The 18620-nt window shown below is 42.3% G+C and overlaps 1 protein-coding gene across 1 annotated transcript; it reads right to left on the bottom strand.

Moving 5' to 3' along the window:
- Positions 1-15997: 15997 nt before the first annotated feature.
- Positions 15998-17929, bottom strand: LOC121532635. The gene is made up of 5 exons (XM_045218589.1): positions 17586-17929; positions 16959-17348; positions 16707-16767; positions 16547-16588; positions 15998-16306 (listed from the first exon to the last, which is right to left on the bottom strand). The coding sequence occupies exons 1-5, from the start codon at positions 17764-17766 to the stop codon at positions 16240-16242; spliced, it is 741 nt and encodes a 246-aa protein (XP_045074524.1). The 5' UTR covers positions 17767-17929; the 3' UTR covers positions 15998-16239.
- Between the last annotated feature and the right edge of the window lie 691 nt (positions 17930-18620).

Genomic DNA, 18620 nt, shown 5'->3' with positions numbered 1-18620 from the left:
TACTGCATTACATGCATATATTGTATGCTTCAGTGCCCAACATTTTATGCATTCTAAACATGGATAAAATGTTTTCAGTTGGGTATTCCCAGGCTGTTCCAACATCTGTCAGCAAAAAGATTAAAACACTAGACAGAGCCATGCGTTGCGGCTCATGTAGGATTAAGTCGTGGCATTCACCTACTATCATAGAGTACGTAATTCATCAGAGTACATGTTATAATTATTGATACGTTTGGGAGGACCGCCAGAGTCTCACAGCCTTGCTTCCCCATTGGTGAAGGGGATGGTAGAGGCTTGCTCTGTAAAATTAAATATCAATACATTTAAACTATTAGCTAGTAAATTAACATACTGTATAATAACACGCTCACAGTTCAAATACAATTACTATGCTCTGATTTTAAATGACAGTTTACCTCCGACTGTGGCGCCCTCCTATCCACCCATCTATTTAGCGTCTGATCCCAGACCTGCGGAGGATGACAGAAATGATCATCTTCAACCATCTTTAAATCTACTTTATCACTCAACCATTGTCCATGTTGCACACCGAGTTGGTTATTTTGGATCCAAGATGGCGTAGTAGTGCAGTTGTGTTTTTATCGTCTGTCTGTAAATAGCCTGTAAATACCCTATTTTTCGTACATTTTTCGTACATATTTCCCTATCAGACTTTTCATCCTTCTACAAGATATACTTTCCTGCAACCCGCCTCACTCAATGTGGAACGGATTCTATTATTGACTTACCTTTATCTAGAATCTCCAGTTGAAACGAGCTAGCCAGCTAACTAGCTACTTGCTATTAGCCACAGCTAGCGGTGTTTCACCCAGAACATTGGATTTTTTTCTTCGGGATTAATTTTAATCACTGGACATTGATCACCGGATATTCGGCCAGTCTGCACAGCGCGTTATCGACCCAGAACATTTCAGTTTTTCCGCCGGAATCACTGAATCACTGGACCTTTAACTCCGGATTCATCGCTACCACCAGCCAGCTACAACAAAACGGACGCTGTGGTCTGGCTAATCATCCTGAGCTAGGCCCATCGCCCATCTCCCGGCTATCTACCTCTCTGTCAACCGGACGGGACCACCTAGTGTTGACACGGAGCCCCGCCGATCCTACACGACTGGTCTGCCGACGAAATCGTCTGATGTGGTTACGACGTTAACCACGAAGATTCCATCCATCTGCTAGCCCTGGCCCGCTAGCACACGCTAGCCGTGGCCTCTTACTAGTGCTTCACCACCGGACCTTATGATAACTCAGCTATACAGCTGATATCTGCTGGACTGTTCCTTTTTACGGTACTACATCCTGTTTATGTTTAGCCTCAGCCCAAACATGGTTAGTTTATTGTTGTTTCGGTTATTTCTAATTGTACTATATCACTGTAGACCCCCCAGTCTAGCTAAACCTGCCTTAGATAGCTCCTTTGCCCCTCCCCCTATACACGCGGAGACCGACTCAATTGATGCCTCCAGCGATGCTATCTCTTTCATTGTTACCCAACGCTTAGGTTTACCTCCACTTTACTCATATCCTTCCATATCCTTGTCTGTACATAATGCCCTGAATCTTTTCTAAAACACCCGGAAATCTGCCCCCTTTATTCTATGTACCCAACGCACTAGAAGACCAGTTCTTAAAGCCTTTAGCCGTATCCTTATTCTAGTCCTCCTCTGTTCCTCTGGTGATGTAGAGGCTAACCCAGGCCCTGCAGCCCTCAGTATCACTCCTACTCCCCAGGTGCTATCATTTGATGACTTCTGTAATCGCAAAAGTCTTGGTTTCTTGCACATAAATATCAGAAGTCTACTTCCTAAGTTTGAGTTATTCACTGTGTTAGCACACTCTGCCAACCCTGATGTTCTAGCAGTGTCTGAATCCTGGCTCAGGAAGGCCACCAAAAATTCTGAAATTTCCATCCCCAACTATAACATTTTCCGTCTAGATAGAACTGCCAAAGGGGGGTGGAGTTGCAATCTACTGTAGAGACAGCCTGCAGAGCTCTATCATACTATCCAGGTCTGTGCCCAAACAGTTTGAGCTTCTACTTCTAAAAATCCACCTTTCCAGAAATAAGTCTCTCACTGTTGCCGCTTGCTACAGACCCCCCTCAGCCCCCAGCTGTGCCCTGGACACCATATGTGAATTGATTGCCCCCCATTTATCCTCAGAGTTTGTACTGCTTGGTGACCTAAATTGGGATATGCTTAATACCCCAGCCATCCTACAATCCAAGCTAGATGCCCTCAACCTCACGCAAATTATCAACGAACCTACCAGGTACAACCCTAAATCCGTAAACATGGGTACCCTCATAGATATCATCCTGACTAACATACCCTCTAAATACACCTCAGCTGTCTTCAACCAGGATCTCAGCGATCACTGCCTTATTGCCTGCGTCCGTAACGGGTCCGCGGTCAAACGACCACCCCTCATCACTGTCAAACGCTCCCTAAAACACTTTAGCGAGGAGGCCTTCCTAATTGACCTGGCCCAGGTATCCTGGATGGATATAGATCTCATTCCGTCAGTAGAGGATGCCTGGTTGTTCCTTAAAAGTAATTTCCTCTCAATCTTAAATAAACATGCCCCATTCAAAAAATACAGAACTAAGAACCGATATAGCCCCTGGTTCTCCTCAGACTTGACTGCCCTTGACCAGCACAAAAACATCCTGTGGCGTACAGCATTAGCATCAAATAGCCCCCCGCGATATGCAACTTTTCAGGGAAGTTAGGAACCAATATACACAAGCAGTCAGGAAAGCAAAGGCTAACTTTTTCAAACAGAAATTTGCATCCTGTAGCACTAACTCCAAAAAGTTTTGGGACACTGTAAAGTCCATGGAGAATAAGAGCACTTCCTCCCAGCTGCCCACTGCACTGAGGCTAGGAAACACTATCACCACCGATAAATCTACAATAATCGAGAATTTCAACAAGCATTTTGCTACAGCTGGCCATGCTTTCCATCTGGCTACCACTAACCCGGCCACCAACTCTGCACCCTCTGCTGCAACTTGCCCATGCCCCCCCCGCTTCTCCTTCACACAAATTCAGACAGCTGATGTTTTGAAAGCGCTGCAAAATCTGGACCCCTACAAATCAGCTGGGCTAGACAATCTGGACCCTTTCTTTCTAAAACTAGCCGCCGAAATTGTCGCTACCCCTATTACTAGTCTGTTCAACCTCTCTTTCATAACGTCTGAGATCCCCAGAGATTGGAAAGCTGCCTCTTCAAAGGGGGTGACACTCTAGATCCAAATTGCTACAGACCTATATCCATCCTGCCCTGCCTTTCGAAAGTATTCGAAAGCCAAGTTAACAAACAGATCATCGACCATTTCGAATACCACCGTACCTTCTCCGCTATGCAATCCGGTTTCCGAGCTGGTCACGGGTGCACTTCAGCCACGCTCAAGGTCCTAAACGATATTATAACCGCGATTGATAATAGACAGTACTGTGCAGCCGTCTTCATCGACCTGGCCAAGGCTTTCGACTCTGTCAACCACCGCATTCTTATTGGCAGACTAAATAGCCTTGGTTTCTCAAATGACTGCCTCGCCTGGTTCACCAACTACTTCTCAGATAGAGTTCAGTGTGTCAAATCGGAGGGCCTGTTGTCTGGACCTATGGCAGTCTCTATGGGGGTGCCACAGGGTTCAATTCTTGGGCCGACACTTTTCTCTGTATATCAATGATGTCGCTCTTGCTGCTGGTGACTCTCAGATCCACCTCTACGCAGATGACACCATTTTGTATACATCTGGCCCTTCATTGGACACTGTGTTAACAAACCTCCAAACGAGCTTCAATGCCATACAACAATCCTTCAGTAGCCTCCAACTGCTCTTAAACACTAGTAAAACTAAATGCATGCTTTTCAATCGAACGCTGCTGGCACCCGCCCACCCGACTAGAATCACCACTCTCGACGGGTCTGACCTAGAGTATGTGGACAACTACAAATACCTAGGTGTCTGGTTAGACTGTAAACTCAACTTCCAGACTCACATAAATAATCTCCAATCCAAAGTTAAATCTAGAATCGGCTTCCTATTTCGCAACAAAGCCTCCTTCACTCATGCTGCCAAACATGCCCTCTTAAAACTGACTATCCTACCGATCCTTGACTTCGGCGATGTCATTTACAAAATAGCCTCCAACACTCTACTCAGCAAATTGGATGTAGTCTATCACAGTGCCATCCGTTTTGTCTCCAAAGCCCCATACACTACCCACCACTGTGACCTGTACGCTCTTGTTGGCTGGTCCTCACTACATGTTCGTCGTCAAACCCACTGGCTCCAGGCCATCTATAAATCACTGCTAGGCAAATCCCCGCCTTATCTTAGCTCATTGGTCACCATAGCAGCACCCACCCGTAGTCTGCGCTCCAGCAGGTATATCTCACTGGTCATTCCCAAAGCCAACACCTCCTTTGGCCGCCATTCCTTCCAGTTCTCTGCTGCCAATGACTGGAACGAATTGCAAAAATCTCTGAAGCTGGAGACTCTTATCTCCCTCAATAACTTTAAGCATCAGTTGTCAGAGCACCTTACCGATCACTGCACCTGTACACAGCCCATCTGAAATTAGCCCACCAAACTACCTCATCCCTATATTGTTATTTATTTTGCTCTTTTGCACATAATCTCTTGCACATCTAGCATTCCAGTGTTAATACTATTGTAATTATTCTGCACTATAGCCTATTTATTGCCTTACCTCCATAACTTGCTTCATTTGCACACACTGTATATATATTTTCTGTTGTATTTCTGACTTTATGTTTTTTACCCCATATGTAACTCTGTGTTGTTTTTTATTGCACTACTTTGCTTTATCTTGGCCAGGTCGCAGTTGTAAATGAGAACCTGTTCTCAACTGGCTTACCTGGTTAAATAAAGGTGAAATAAATAAAAAATAAATATTTGGCAAAGGTTTCTGTCGACAGTCGTGGTCAAAAGTTGAGAATCACACAAGTATTGGTCTACACAAAGTTCGCTGCTTCAGTGTTATGAGATTTTTGTCAGATGTTACTATGGTATACTGAAGTATAATTACAAGCATTCCATAACTGTCAAAGGCTTTTGACAATTACATGAAGTTTATGCAAAGAGTCAATATTTGCAGTGTTGACCCTTTTTCAAGACCTCTGCAATCCGCCCTGGCATGCTATCAATTAACTTCTGGGCCACATCCTGACTGGCAGCCCATTCTTGCATAATCAATGCTTGGAGTTTGTCAGAATTTCTGGGTTTTTGTTTGTCCACCCGCCTCTTGAAGATCGACCACAAGTTCTCAATGGGATTAAGGTCTGGGGAGTTTCCTGGCCATGGACCCAAAATGTAGATGTTTTGTTCCCCGAGCCACTTAGTTATCACTTTTGCCTTATGGCAAGGTGCTCCATCATGCTGGAAAAGACATTGGTTGTCACCAAACTGTTCTTGGATGGTTGGGAGAAGTTGCTCTCGGAGGATGTGTTGGTACCATTCTTTATTCATGGCTGTGTTCTTAGGCAAAATTGTGAGTGAGCCCACTCCCTTGGCTGAGAAGCAACCCCACTCATGAATGGTCTCAGGATGCTTTACTGTTGGCATGACTCCGGACAAGGTGTTTTCCGGATGCCCCAAACAATCGGAAAGGGGATTCATCAGATAAAATGACTTTACCCCAGTCCTCAGCAGTCCAATCCCTGTACCTTTTGCAGAATATCAGTCTGTCCCTGATGTTTTTCCTGGAGAGAAGTGGCTTCTTTGCTGCCCTTCTTGACACCAGGCCATCCTCCAAAAGTCTTTGCCTCACTGTGCGTGCAGATGCACTCACACCTGCCTGCTGCCATTCCTGAGCAAGCTCTGCACTGGTGGTGCCCCGCGGTTGCTGGACTTTCTTTGGCGCCCTGACACCTTCTTCACAACAATTGAACCTCTCTCCTTGATGATCTGATAAATGGTTGATTTAGGTGCAATCTTACTAGCAGCAATATCCTTGCCTGTGAAGCCCTTTTTGTGCAAAGCAATGATGACGGCACGTGTTTCCTTGCAGGGAACCATGGTTAACAGAGGAAGAACAATGATTTCAAGCACCACCCTCCTTTTAAAGCTTCCAGTTTGTTATTCTAACTCAATCAGCATGACAGAGTGATCTCCAGCCTTGTCCTCGTCAACACTCTCACCTGTGTTAACGAGAGAATCACTGACATGATGGCAGTTGGTCCTTTTGTGGGAGGGCTGAAATGCAGTGGAAATGTTTTTTGGGGATTAAATTCATTTTCATGGCAAAGAGGGACTTTGCAATTAATTGCAATTCATCTGATCACTCTTCATGACATTCTGGAGTATATGCAAATTGCCACCATCAAAACTGAGGCAGCAGACTTCGTGAAAATTAGTATTTGTGTCATTCTCAAAACTTCTGACCACGACTGTATTATTCCACTGTTTCTGGACAGGATATGAAGAACCGGAATCTTACAGATTAGTTGGTATCAACTGAGAATTGGTCCTCCTTACGCCCAAAGCCAAGCCGGCCCGCTCTGCCGGTCTTGGACCTCACAACCATGGGCTCCACTGTTGGTCTGCTCTGGACCACAGGATTTTGAGTTGGTCCGTTGGGGACTGCAGGACGTTCAGTCCCGGGGCTGGTCTTCCATTCCTGGCCCAGTATGTCCACATATCTGTTGCGTGGATCTGTGACAAGTAGGACAGAAGGACAAAACCTCTATTTAGTACAGAACACCAGCACAAGTAAAGCCTCAGTCTCACTCCTGTTAGTTACTCACTTTTCACACCTGCCAGGCCTCTAGACTCACTGCTGTTAAAAGAGACTGTCTTTACCTACCCCTTCCAGAAGGTAGAAGGTTGTTGGGTCAGGTGGAGCACCACAGCGATATCCTGGCCATTTGGCCTTATGAAGGGTGGTGCTGTTGGTGGAGGATAGGTCTGTAATAAACCAAGCAACCAAAATATGACAACATTACTATATTTATCAATGATATGACACTGTTTCAAGAGTAACTTGAGGATATAGTGTGTGAAGGTACAGTATGCACTTCAAGAATGAGCTTAAAGGCCCAGTGCAGTCAAAACATGATTTTCCTGTGTTTTATATATAAAAACATGATTTTCCTGTGTTTTATATATATTTCCACACTATGATGTTGGAATAATACTGTGAAATTGTGAAAATGATGATAATGCCATTTTAATGTAGGGATCTGTCTGTAGAAGCTAACCATGTTTATTTCTCAACTCCCAAGTTTGATTGAACTGCACTGTTTTTCAAAGTATCTTATTTTGAGATAGGCTATTGGCACGAGCGCATCGGCCATTACCAGTGATTAGCCTAGTCTTCATCATTGGGTGAGTCAGTGCCACTGGAAAGTTTTTGATTTATTTAGTAACCTACTGTAGCCTATGATATTTATACAGGTAACTGGCCAAATAATGGAAACGCTTGAGTAAATGAGGGATACAAAGTCTATTGAAAGCAGGTGCTTCCACACAGGTGTGGTTCCTGAGTTTAATTAAGCAATTAACATCCCATCATGTTTAGGCTCATGTATAAAAATGCTGGGCAGGCCATTATTTTGCCCCCATCCACAGGGCAAGAGCGGTCACTGAATGGTTTGATTAGCATGAAAACGATGTAAACCATATGCCATGGCCATCTCACTCACCGGAGGGGAGTTCAAGAAGGCTTATTTCTGTTTGTGGGGAACATGTTGCCAGAGTAACAATTTCAGTTGAACGATTTGAGTGAACATTGATGTTTCACCATAACATTTTGCAAACAGCTACTTTTTGTAAGGATTACTGTGGCTTTTTAGCGACAATATTAAAACTGAAAATGACTTACCTATTCCTACTAAATATAGTAGAAAGTCTACATGGCCAGTTTATTATTTTTGCGGCAGTTTAGACCAGAAACAGACACTTACGTTCGCTGCACCCACTAACAGACTTACCATTAGGCAGAAGAGGCAATTGCCTCAGGCCACATGAGTTGGGCATATAATAATAATAATTTATCCGTTTGAGGCTCCACCCCCCATGCTTTACTCGAGGCATAAAATACAAATAGAATCCCTTCAAAATCCGTCCGTTTAAACTAGTGATGCGATATTTGTTTTGCATGGGTTGTCTCTCAATCCACAACATCCGCAGATGTCGGCCTTCTGCATCTGTGGTGGCAGGGGTCTTCACTAGTTACCACGGCTACAAAGTCATAATTATGGCTAAACCCCGCCTATTTCTAAAATGTATCTTAAAATCTGATTTTAAACCTAACCTTAACCAAACCGTTTTGCTCTAAGACCCCCACAAGTTTCATGGGCTGAAGGTAACCCGATAACAGGCCAAATAATTTGTGGAAGTGAATAGGGGTAATTCCGTAGCTTAGTGGTTAAGAGCGTTGTGCCAGTAACCGAAAGGTCGCTGGTTCTAATCCCCGAGCCGACTAGGTGAAAAATCTGTCGATGTGCCCTTGAGCAAGGCACTTAACCCTAATTGCTCCTGTAAGTCGCTCTGGATAAGAGCGTCTGCTAAATAAAATAAAAATAAAATTAAAAAATGAAAAGTATTACTTTATTTCCAGGTTTTTCTTATCTCTCAGATATATGACACACTTCAAAACATACTTCCAAATTCAATGTTTCATAAAACATTCATATGAGCTTTGATTGGTCACTCGCGTCACGATATCCCGGAGGATTTAAATAAAGTTCAGCTTTCTCCAATTTTAGTCCCGCGCTGTACAACTCCCTTGTCCATTATCCTAGTGCTTAATGCTCCCGCCGCCCACTCCGCTTCTCTCGCTTTCCTTCCATTGAAAGTGAATGGCTTCCGATGTTTCACAGTGCGATGTCGCTTCCTAGTGTAAACCCACTGTTGCAGTGCATTTCTACATAACACGTTGGGGGGCGATGAAAGAACGGAGCCCCATTCATTTTTTATGTAGGGAAGTAAAGTGGGCGGTGGACTGTTGGGCGACGTGAGCATGGGCGAGGGAACGTGAACAGGGATGGACCAAAATTAGGAAAAGCTAAACTTTATGCAAATACTCAGCGATATCGCGACGCTATTGACCAATCGAAGCTCACTATAGCTTCCAGACCCTACTGGATTGGCTGTTTATACCTAGCACAGCCTAGCCTGCTTGCGAACACCCACATCAGGGTAAAGTTGCAGAGGCTATCTGAATTAACATGTTATGTAGAAATCCCCTCTGGGCTACTCACTTTGCGTGAGCGCAGCCTATCCAAGCGCCAGGCTTAATCGAGTCGGGTGGACAGTTTCGGGTATGGACCAAAAGGCCAACGATAAGGCAACTAGAGACCAACTCTGTGAAAAAGAGCGGCTCTACTGACGATATCAAAGCATAACTCAGTTTATGTATGCTTGGTTAAAATGAAAAGTCACAGTCATGTTTGGTGGCCCAGTTTATGTCACAATAAAGGCTTATTTTTTGTGTGCAAATTTGACCACGGGAAGGGGGCTGCCTATGGTTTTATAACCTGACTTCCCTGTCTCTGAATGGGCCAAACATTCCTAATGCTGTTTCTCATTGAAATTCTGTAATGTTGTGGTCTTGTTTGTCTCATGCACTTCTAAAAGCAGCCACTAGATAGAGTCATAAACCATTTTATGTCAAGAAAATGTCTCAGAGAAAAAGTGCCACTGACATTATATAAAGTAAAGTAGACCGGTAGTTCTTGTATCTCCAAACACTTTTTGCTCTGCAAGGAGTAAACCACTTATGTGCAAGTTCAACCAATATGTGCAAGTTCAACCAATCATTTGGCCTATGTTCTTATGAGTATTCTCTTCTGACAGATAGGACTTTTAAATGCCAGTAATCAATGTGTGTTATCCCATAAAAGAGCAATCGTGTGCCATATGCTGAGTGTTTGATGGGTGCATGCATGTGTGTTCATGTGTGTTCATCCAAAGATCTATTATCTATTATATTGATAAGATAGTCAAGCGACTGTTCTAACAATGGAAATGCATGTACTCAAAGATGGAAGGCAACTCCGATTAGCCTTTTTTATTTATTTTTGACGAAATCCCACATGCGTCCACTGATCAAATACAGTTGGTATCATAAGTGTTCAAAGTGGAAAATACATTCTTACATTTATTAAAAAGTAATGAAAACTGAAATAGGCTACCTTGAGTAGAAAGGTGTTCACCCCAGAGTCAATACGTGTTAGAAACACATTTGGCAGTGATTACAGCTGTTAGTCTTTAAGTGCTTTCCATTTTCCATTGTAGTAATTTAGCAGACGCTCTTATCCAGAGCGACATACAGTTAGTAAGTGCATACATTTTTCATACTGGCCCCCCGTGGGAAACGAACCCACAACCCTGGCATTTGCAAGCGCCATGCACTACCAACTGAGCTACAGGACAGCCTACCTGGATTGTGCTATGTTAGCCCATTGTTCTTTTCAGAATTCTTCAAGCTCTGTCAAGGTGTTGGGAGTCATGGCTACACACCAATTTTCATGTCTTGCCATAGATTTTCAAGCAGATTTAAGTCAAAACTGTAACTTGGCCACTCAGGAACATTCACCGTCTTCTTGGTAAGCAACTCCAGTGTAGATTTGGCCTTGTGTTGTAGGTCATTGTTGAAGTAATTATTGAAGTTTTGCAATGATTCCTATGTTGATGTAAATAAAATGTGTTGGTCTGTGGTGTGTAATGAGGAGCAACCAGACACTGCACTTGACACATTTATGAAATTGCTTATTCCAGTTACTAATGAGCATGCACCCATTTAAGAAAATTACTGTAAAAACTGTGGATTGATGAGGAATTGAAAAATTGTATGGCTGAGAGGGATGAGGCAAAAGGAAAGGCAAATGACGGCTGCACAACCGATTGGCAAACGTACCTCAAATTGAGAAATCATGTGACTAAACTGAATAAAAAGAAGAAACCACACTATGAAACAAATGACATAAAGAATGATGGTAAAAAGCTTTGGAGCACCTTAAATGACATTTTGGGCATAAAGGCAATCTCAACTCCATCATTCATTGAGTCAGATGGCTCATTCATCACAAAACCCACTGATATTGCCAATTACTTTAATTATTTTTTTCATTGGCAAGATTAGCAAATGTAGGCATGACATGCCAGCAACAAACGCTGACACTACACATCCAAGTTTAACTGATCAAATTATGAAAGACAAGCATTGTAATTTTGAATTCCGTAAAGTGAGTGTGGAAGAAGTTACAAAATGATTGTTGTCTATCAACAATGACAAGCCACCAGGGTCTAACAACTTAGATGGAAAATTACTGAAGATAATAGTGGATGATATTGCCACTCCTATTTGCAATATATATATTATATCAAAGCCTACTAGAAAGTGTGTGCCCTCAGGCCTGGAGGGAAGCAAAAGTAATTCCACTACCCAAGAATAGTAAATAGTTTACTGGCTCAAATACCTGACCTATCAGCCTGTTACCAACCCTTAGTAAACTTTTGGACAAAATGGTGTTTGCGCTAATACAATGCTATTTTACTGTAAACAAATTGACAGCAGACTTTCAGCACGCTTATAGGAAAGGACATTCAATAAGCACAGCACTTAGACAAATTACTGATGATTGGCTGAGAAAAATTGATGATAAAAAGATTGTGGGAGCTGTTTTGTTAGACTTCAGTGTGGCTTTTGACATTATCAATCGTAGTCTGCTGATGGAAAAATATATGTGTTATGGATTTACACCCCCTGCTATATTGTGGATAAAGAGTTACATGTCTAACAGAACACAGAGGGTGTTCTTTAATGACTCTCCAACATGATCCAGGTAGAATCAGGAATTCCCCAGAGCTTCAATCTTTACTAAAGACATGCCACTGGCCTTGAGTAAAGCCAATGTGGCTATGTATGCGGATGACTCAACACTATACACGTCAGCTACTACAGCGAGTGAAATCATTGCAACGCTTAACAAAGAGCTGCAGTTTCGGAATGGGAAGCAAGGAATAAATTAGTCCTAAATATTTCCGCAACTAAAAGCATTGTATTTGGGACAAATCATTCACTAAACCATAAACCTCAACTAATAAATCATGTGGAAATTGAGCATGTTGAGGTGACTAAACTGCTTGGACTAACCCTGGATTGTAAACTGTCATGGTCAAAGCATGTTGATACAACAGTAGCTAAAATGGGGAGAAGTCTGTCCATTATAAAGCGCTGCTCTGGCTTTTTAACAACACTATCAACAAGGCAGGTCCAACAGGCTCTAGTTTTGTCGCACCTGGACTACTGTTCAGTCGTGTGGTCAGGTGCCACAAAGAGGGACCTCGGAAAATTGGCTCCGAACAGGGCAGCACGGCTGGCCCTTAAATGTACACAGAGAGCTAAGATTATTAATATGCATGTAATTAATATGCATGGCTCAAAGTGGCTCAAAGTGGAGGAGAGATTGACTTCATCATTACTTGTTTTTGTAAGAAGTGTTGACATGCTGAATGCACCGAGGTGTCTGTTTTAAATTACTAGCACAGCTCGGACACCCATGCATACCCTACAAGACATGCCACCAAATGTCTCTCTTCACAATCCCAAGTCAAGAACAGACTATGAGAGGCGCACAGTAATACATACAGTGAGGGATAAAAGTATTTGATCCCCTGCTGATTTTGTACGTTTGCCCACTGACAAAGAAATGATCAGTCTATAATTTTAATGGTAGGTTTATTTGAACAGTGAGAGACAGAATAACAACAAAAAGATCCAGAAAAACGCATGTCAAAAATGTTATAAATTGATTTGCATTTTAATTAGGGAAATAAGTATTTGACCCCCTCTCAATCAGAAAGATTTCTGGCTCCCAGGTGTATTTTATACAGGTAACGAGCTGAGATTAGGAGCACACTCTTAAAGGGAGTGCTCCTAATCTCAGCTTGTTACCTGTATAAAAGACACTTGTCCACAGAAGCAATCAATCAATCAGATTCCAAACATGGCCAAGACCAAAGAGCTCTCCAAGGATGTCAGGGACAAGATTGTAGACCTACACAAGGCTGGAATGGGCTACAAGACCATCGCCAAGCAGCTTGGTGAGAAGGTGACAACAGTTGGTGCGATTATTCGCAAATGGAAGAAACACAAAATAACTGTCAATCTCCCTCGGCCTGGGGCTCCATGCAAGATCTCACCTCGTGGAGTTGCAATGATCATGAGAACGGTGAGGAATCAGCCCAGAACTACACGGGAAGATCTTGTCAATGATCTCAAGGCAGCTGGGACCATAGTCACCAAGAAAACAATTGGTAACTCACTACGCCGTAAAGGACTGAAATCATGCAGCGCCCACAAGGTCCCCCTGCTCAAGAAAGCACATATACAAGCCCGTCTGAAGTTTGCCAATGAACATCTGAATGATTCAGAGGAGAACTGGGTGAAAGTGTTGTGGTCAGATGAGACCAAAATGGAGCTCTTGGGTATCAACTCAACTCGCCGTGTTTGGAGGAAGAGGAATGCTGCCTATGACCCCAAGAACACCATCCCCACCGTCAAACATGGAGGTGGAAACATTATGCTTTGGGGGTGTTTCTCTGCTAAGGGGACAGCACAACTTCACCGCATCAAAGGGACGATGGACGGGGCCATGTACCGTCAAGTCTTGGGTGAGAACCTCCTTCCCTCAGCCAGGGCATTGAAAATGGGTCGTGGATGGATATTCCAGCATGACAATGACCCCAAAAACACGGCCAAGGCAACAATGGAGTGGCTCAAGAAGAAGCACATTAAGGTCGTGGAGTGGCCTAGCCAGTCTCCAGACCTTAATCCCATAGAAAATCTGTGGAGGGAGCTGAAGGTTTGAGTTGCCAAACGTCAGCCTCAAAACCTTAATGACTTGGAGAAGATCTGCAAAGAGGAGTAGGACAAAATCCCTCCTGAGATGTATGCAAACCTTGTGGCCAACTACAAGAAACGTCTGACCTCTGTGATTGCCAACAAGGGTTTTGCTACCAAGTACTAAGTCATGTTTTGCAGAAGGGTCAAATACTTATTTCCCTCATTAAAATGCAAATCAATTTATATAACATTTTTGACATGCGTTTTTCTGGATCTTTTTGTTGTTATTCTGTCTCTCACTGTTCAAATAAACCTACCATTAAAATTATAGACTGATCATTTCTTTGTCAGTGGGCAAACGTACAAAATCAGCAGGGGATCAAATACTTTTTTCCCTCACTGTAGAGCCATGGCTACATTTTACTCTATTCCACATCAGGTAACTGATGCAAGCAGTAGAATCAGATATGGAAAAAAAAATACACCTTATGGAACAGCAGGGACTGTGAAGAGACACACACAGGCACAGACACACATACACATGATAAGACACACTCTACACACACATACACATGGATGTTGTATTGTAAATATGTGATAGTGGAGTAGTGGCCTGAGGGAACACACTAAATGTATTGGGTAAAGTGTCATGAAATGTAATGTCATGTAATTTTTCTAACTGTATATAACTGTCTTAATGTTTCTGGACCCCAGGAAGAATGGGGATCCTTAATAAATACAAATACAAATATTGTCCTGCTGAAAGGTGAATTTGTCTTCCTGTGTCTAGTAGAAGATGACTGAAGCAGGTTTTCCTCTAGGATTTTGTGTGTGCTTAGCTCCATCCCACTTCTTTTTATCCTGAAAAGCTCCCCAGTTTTTGCCGATGTCGAGCATACCCATACCACGGTGCAACCACCACCATGCTTGAAAATAGGGAGGCAGTTGCTCAATGATGTGTTGGATTTGCCTCAAACATAAGGCTTTGCATTTAGGCCAAAAAGTTTCTTCCTTTGCCGTGTTTTCTTGCAGTTTAACTTTAGTGCCTTGTTGCATACAGGATGCATGTTTTGGAATATGTATTCTGTATATTTGTATACTTTTCACTCTGTCATTTAGATCATTATTGTGGAGTAACTACAATGTTGTTGATCCATCTTCAGTTTCCTCTCATCACAGCCACTGAACTCTGTAGCTGTTTTAAAATCACCAATGGCCTCATGGTAACATCCCTAGCAGTTTCCTTCCTGTCTTGCAGCTCAGTTCAGAAGGAAGACTGTATCTTCGTTGTGTCTGGGTGGTTTAATACATGATCCACAGCATAATTATTAACTTGACCATGCTTAAAGAGATATTCAATGTCTGATTTGTTATTGTTACCCATCTACCAATATTTCTGAGGCTTTCGAAAATCTCCCTCGTCTTTGTAGTTTAATCTGTGCTTGAAATTCAATACTTGACTTAGGGACCTTACAGATGTTGAATGTATGGGGGACAAAGGAAGGGTTGGTCATTCAGAAATCATGTCAACCCCTATTATTTCACACAGAGTGAGTCCATGTAACTTATGATGTGATTTGTTAAGCCAATTTTACTCCTGAACTAATTTAGGCTTTCCTAAACAAAGGGGGTGAATAGTTTTGCAACGACTATATTTTAGTTATTACATTTTCATTAATTTGTAAACTGTAGAATTGTCTTTTCACTTTGACATTATGGAGTATTTTGTTTAGATCAATGACAAAACAAATCACAATTAAATCCATTTCAATCCCACTTTGTAATGCAACATAATTTGAAAAGAAATCAAAGGGGGGTGAATACTTATGATATCCACTGTAAGACTCACGTAGCAAATTAGCAATTCAATTTTGTTGTTGATCAAATTTGACACTCATTGAGCTCCATACAAAACTTCCTCACATCGTGGTCTTATTTTCGTGAACTGATTTTGGGTGGCGTAAACCCTCTTCCTGTTTAGTTTATCCCAGTGTTTAATCCAAGGTATGCCTTGCTTTAACCTGCTATATATTTATCCCAATTGCATTTAAAAGATTGTACTTTGTTATGTAGGTGCAGGTGTCAACAACAACAACATAATAATGTTAAACTTTATTCTTTCTACATACATTCTTTTTTCGTGTACTTTGTGAAAATGAGGCTGATGAGAACTAATTGCTACACGCTATGGCTGCATTTACACAGGAAGCCCAATTATGATATTTTTGCCATTGATCTTTTTTTGCAATCAGTTAATTGGGCGAAAGCTTAGACTTGGGCTGCCAGTGTAAATTCACCCTATGTAACTCAAAGTATTGTTTAGAGAGTGAAAGATTAGTGTGCAAAGGACACTTTGGTGGGGTCGTCATCTTACATGGCTTCTCATTCAACACTCTGTGAAGTAGCTAGAGGCAACCGTCTTGACACATTCCTTCTGTAAGAGCAGCTTAAACCTATAAGGATCATTGAAACAATTGTAATAATTACATCAGAAAGCGTTTACATTTCCATGTTCAGTTACACCCCTAGAGGTGCTCGCAAAAATTCACTAAAGGACATCCTAAAGTGAAATTCGAATAGAATTGTTCACACATTTAAACACTGAATGCCAACCAATTTCAATTAAATATGATGGAAATAAAATAGATGTATGTTTAAAATGTAAAACACACATTTTGCATTTGCGTACTTACATTCTCATTAGAGCCATTTTATGTTCACCAAGGCCACTTTCCCTGTTAAAATGAAAAAAGGACAATCTAAAAGTTAGTAAGAATTGCTGCACTTGCACACAGTATATTAACACAATAAGAAAATTGAGAAAAAACATCCACCTCAAAACCAAACACTTACACTGTCTGTTTGATCGTCTCCACACAGTCCAAGTCATCACTTATGTCATCGTCAATCAAAGCTTGAGGGAAAAAAAGCACAACAGAGATACACCATTGACACTGTCATACAAGCCATTTTAATAGATCAAATCTAACATCCAACTACTCTATTAATGATCTTGTTGTGTATTTGTCATATGCCTTAAGCTTTCACCTTGAGCACGTTGAAGATGCATATTTAGTTTCGCTAGGTCTAATATATTGAACTCACCACTGCAGTCCATCTGGCAAAGGTTCAGAGACGGAGTGGAGCCGTTGGCACAGATCACATGATCGCTCAGCTGGAACAAGCCGTAGAGGGTCCACATGGTCTCTTCTTCGCTGGAGTCTTCTTTGCTGGAGTCTTCCTTGCTGGAGTCTTCCTTGCTGGAGTCTTCCTTGCTGGAGTCTTCCTTGCTGGAGTCTTCTTTTGGTGACCTGAACTGATGACTTTCAGCGCTGGATGAATCCCCGTGAGAATCCCCAGCGTGTCTCTTACCCCTCCTAGGAGGGTGCTCAGGGTGGGTAAGAAGGGTAGGGCTGTCATCAGGGCCGTCATCATCCCTCCAAGAAGTCACAAAACTGGTGTTGAAACCTGTGGCCTTCTCTACGTGGCAGACGACTGGAAGAGGCAATGACAATTGAACGTTACTTTACAATCAGTCTCCTAGGGGTCGATTTCCCATACACAGATTTAGCTTAGTCTTGGAATAAGAAGCCATTTCAATTGAGAATCTCGAGTGAAAATGTTTCTTAGTCCAGGACTAGGCTTAATCTGTGTACCGTGAAACTAGCCCATAGTATTTAAGAAATTGTTCCGATTGTTGAATGAAAAAGATGATTGGGTAATGTAATTTACTTTTAGCCACAAAGTCCTCGTTTGTCAGGTTCTTCTCTCTGGCTTTCTCAGTCAGGTTGAATTTGAAGGCAGACTCCTCCAATAAGCTCTTCAGCTCACATTTTGAGAGGATCCGTCCCTCAGACAGACTGGGAACCACCAAGACTGCTACAGCCAACACCACCAGCATCTGCATCTTCATGTTGTCTCTGTCTGGTCTTTACTCGATTGTGAGGGGAAGACGAGAGTTGCACAGTAGATATACTCTTGGCGTTCTAGCCCCTTGAGTGACCTGTGACTAAGACTCATTCTTGTCTTTAGTTTTTTTTATCCAAGGTAAGGCAATAAAGCTGGCTCTCTGAAATGTGTCAAAGGACTACCTAAATGTACCACAGCTCCACCCAGTGTTGTGTTTCACCACTCGATTCAGGCCTCTATGAAAATTATTCAAAATGTTATATTCGATGGCATCACAAAGGGTTTTCCTTTGTTAAATATGTTACACTTTGACCCTCTGAGAAGGAAGTTAGTTGGGTATTGATTAGATCGACACACAATAACAATTCTCATGGGTATCTCATGACCACATGACTGGGAATTAAAGATCAGCGTCTATTCATTTTCATGTTCTGACGGATCACATGACACCAGCCCAAGAGAAATGCGAGACCCATGAATGCGGTTTGTTTTTATGCATTGTTTTCACGTGTACTGTTCATGTAAGGGATACCGTGTTTGCAGACAGATAACTTGTCTGGAATAAACAATAAAAGCTTACAAAGACAATAACGTAACTACTAACATTCAAATTGAACTATGCGGGTACACGAAAGATAATGGAAAAAAGTAGGACATGTTACAAATACAGCTCTAGTGAACAACAAAGGCAGCAAAATGGTATCTGTTGGTTTCAGCTTCCTTACTCCTGGTAGTTGCAGGAAAGGATATTGTCTATTGGTCCGTGCTAACCCATTGAAGTTGAAAGGTAAAGTGGGTAGGGTGAGGGTTAGGTAAGGGTTATGGTTAAGGTTAGGGTTTAGGGTAGGGACGTCCCAA

The sequence above is a fragment of the Coregonus clupeaformis genome, unplaced genomic scaffold, assembly GCF_020615455.1.
Source record: "Coregonus clupeaformis isolate EN_2021a unplaced genomic scaffold, ASM2061545v1 scaf1676, whole genome shotgun sequence".
Lineage (NCBI taxonomy): Eukaryota > Metazoa > Chordata > Actinopteri > Salmoniformes > Salmonidae > Coregonus > Coregonus clupeaformis.
This window is presented reverse-complemented; position numbering and strand designations above follow the sequence as displayed.